Raw genomic sequence first — 3,267 nt, 5'->3', positions numbered from 1 at the left:
GTAAGAGATGCATGTTCGATCCTTGGGTTGGGAAGATCTCCTGGAGTAGAGAATAGCAACCCACTCCAGTATTCTTCTGAGAAGGCAATGGCACCCCACTCTAGTACTCTTGCCTGGGAAATCTCATGGACAGAGGAGCCTGGTAGGCTGCAGTCCATGGGTTGCGAAGAGTTGGACATGACTGAGCAACTTCACTTTCACTTTTCACTTTCGTGCACTGGAGAAGGAAATGGCAACCCACTCCAGTGTTCTTGCCTGGAGAATCCCAGGGATGGGGGAGCCTGGTGGGCTGCCGTCTATGGGGTCGCACAGAGTCGGACAGGACTGAAGGGACTTAGCAGCAGCTGCAGCAGCAGCAGCAGCAAACTGAGGTGTGCTGGTTTGTCTATTTTTATTTCCATCTTCTAAAGCAAGAGAGTTCCAGAAAAACATCTATTTCTGCTTTATTGACTATGCCAAAGCCTTTGACTGTGTGAATCACAATAAACTGTGGAAAATTCTGAAAGAGATGGGAATACCAGACCACCTGACCTGTCTCTTGAGAAACCTATATGCAGGTCAGGAAGCAACAGTTAGAACTGGACATGGAACAACAGATGGGTTCCAAATAGGAAAAGGAGTTCGTCAAGGCTTTATATTGTTACCCTGCTTATTTAACCTATATGCAGAGTACATCATGAGAAACGCTGGGCTGGAAGAAGCACAAGCTGAAATCAAGATTGCCGGGAGAAATATCATTAACCTCAGATATGCAGATGACACCACCCTTATGGCAGAAAGTGAAGAGGAACTGAAAAGCCTCTTGATGAAAGTGAAAGAGGAGAGTGAAAAAGTTGGCTTAAAGCTTAACATTTAGAAAATGAAGATATGGCATCTGGTCCCATCACTTCATAGGAAATATTTTTGAAGCCCCCAAAAATAAAGTCTGACACTTTCCACTGTTTCCCCATATTGTAAATTAGATGGACAGGGAGGCCTGGCGTGCTACAATTCATGGGGTTGCAAAGAGTCAGACACGACTGGGCGACTGAACTGAACTGAAGTGAACTGAAGTGGCAGTATCATTTACCTCCAATGCTTTTCTTATGGTGATGAATTCTCAAAAACAAGACACTCTAAAAATTACTCCTGTTTTTTCAACGCCCTGAGAGGTAGCTTACCTGGGTATGAAAAATGAACTGATTGAGAAGGGAGGCCGACTCTGCTACTCTCTGCATTCTTCCTACAGGCCTTTATTTAAGGTGTTTTTATTATCCTTTCCAGCTTTAAAAAATATCTCCTTGGTGAACAAAAGAGAAGAACATGAGGAGGAGCCTTTTTGTTTTCTTTTTGTGTGTGTGTCCTCTGTTAACACAGTATCATCTTCTCAAGGAGTGTGCTGTTCTTGCTCTGAATATACCTTGAAAGTGAAAGTTGCTCAGTCCTGTCCAACTCCTTGCAACCCCATGGACTATACCGTCCCTCAATTCTCTAGGTCAGGATACTGGAGTGGGTAGCCTTTCCCTTCTCTAGGGGATCTTCCCGACTCAGGGATTGAACCCAGGTCTCCAGCATTGCGGGTGGATTCTGTACCAGCTGAGCCACAAGGGAATATACCTTTCAAAAGGCCCATATTGCCTTTAACTGTGGGATTGCATTGCTTTGCCTGATAAACTGAGTCTTCCCAATCTTACAGGCCGTTCTGTTTTGCTCACTTCCTATAGAGTCCTCTAGCCTCACTCTCTTAATTCTTCTTACACTGCTTTCTCTGCCCACTGAGAATGCAGCTTCCTCTGTTGCCAGCATGCTTCCACCTTCAGTCTCTTATCTTCAAAACTCCTCTTGCTTCCACAGTCCCTGAAGGGACCTAGCTCCACGGTTCATCCTGTGTCCCCATCCTTGGTGAACAAGCCAATCTTAAGAGCATTTGATAAGGTTTCTCAAGGAAGGTTTCTCATCAGAGAAGGCAATGGCACCCCACTCCAGTACTCTTGCCTGGAAAATCCCATGGATGGAGGAGCCTGGTGGGCCGCAGTCCATGGGGTCGCTAAGAGTTGGACAAGACTCAGCGACTTCACTTTCACTTTTCACTTTCCTGAATTGGAGAAGGAAATGGCAACCCACTCCAGTGTTCTTGCCTGGAGAATCCCAGGGATGGGGGAGCCTCATGGGCTACCGTCCATGGGGTCGCACAGAGTTGGACACGACCGAAGCGACTTAGCAGCAGCAGGAAGGTTTCTCAGAGTGTGTGTGTGTGGGTGGATTGTGTGTGTCTGTGTGTCTGTGTTAAGTCTGCTCATATATGATGGAAAGGGAATATGTGCAGGGCATTGTGCAGAGGGTATGAGCAGGGTAGAAGAGTAGCATGGGAATTGCTCGCTGTGGCCACCTTCGGGTCATTGGGCAAGTCTATACAACCCAAGGTTTGTCTAACCACACACATGATATATTCTCAACCTCATTCCTATTTTTCTTATTTGGATGTCATTAATTTTTTATAGTTTGTTATGAATGCATTCTAAAAATTATTCTGTTTTTTATGTCATGCAATGCTTATTTTCTTTGTTTAATGCACCAAGGGGTTAACCATACATACTGTATTTTTTCCTTAATGTTTTACAGCACTATATAAACAAGCATTTCCACATGGAAAAGGGTCTCTCCAACACAGAAGACACACGGTCTCAGCCATCAGTCGCCCAGGTTCCAACATCAAACCCACCCTCCCTCCGATACCTCAGGGCCGCAAGTAGACCAGTACTCGATGTTTGATCTTAATGTGGAAAATCCTCTCTGATCATGTCTGGTCCCTCTGTCTTACCTGGCCGTGCATCCTGGCTATTCCTCACTCAACCAACTGCCTACAAAAGAATGTTCTATGTGCCCTAATCCTCTCAATCAGCTTCTTTTGTGATTCTCTGAAAAGTGTCTTTTTTGAAATGTAAGTTATTCTTAGCTTTTATTAATGTAATTTCAGTTTTTCCCATAGCTATGAATGACTCTTCCAGCTGCTTCCTGCTCCGAAATATCAGATGGCAAAAATCTCCCAAGATCTCTGCCTTGCTACATGCATAGTGGTGTGGAGATAAAGCCAATGGAGATTGTGGTCTTAAAATTTCAACATGTCCATTTATAACATTAGGGTATACTTTACAGGATTGAAGTATTTTGTTCTTCTCATTATGAAAAAATTATAGCATTCCATTTAACTTCTGACCAGCATGGTATCTCAACTTGCTTTAGCAATATGAAAAAATAAAGAGTATCAGGTATTTCTTTTATTTTACC

At 44.0% G+C, this 3,267-nt stretch overlaps 1 protein-coding gene across 1 annotated transcript in view; it reads left to right on the top strand.

Annotated features, from left to right (window-relative positions):
• LRGUK (leucine-rich repeats and guanylate kinase domain containing) overlaps positions 1–2,946 on the top strand; it is a 102,004-nt gene extending 99,058 nt beyond the window's left edge. The window contains exon 20 of the mRNA XM_010831655.1: positions 2,602–2,946. Within this exon, the coding sequence (XP_010829957.1) occupies positions 2,602–2,732 (131 nt within the window). The 3' untranslated portion in view covers positions 2,733–2,946. The remainder of the gene's footprint in view (positions 1–2,601) is intronic.
• Positions 2,947–3,267: the final 321 nt, after the last annotated feature.

The sequence above is a fragment of the Bison bison genome, unplaced genomic scaffold, assembly GCF_000754665.1.
Source record: "Bison bison bison isolate TAMUID 2011002044 unplaced genomic scaffold, Bison_UMD1.0 scf7180017864530, whole genome shotgun sequence".
In the NCBI taxonomy this organism is placed as follows: Eukaryota; Metazoa; Chordata; class Mammalia; order Artiodactyla; family Bovidae; genus Bison; species Bison bison.
The sequence above is the reverse complement of the archived record's forward strand: the minus strand, read 5'-3'. Positions and strand labels throughout refer to the sequence as shown.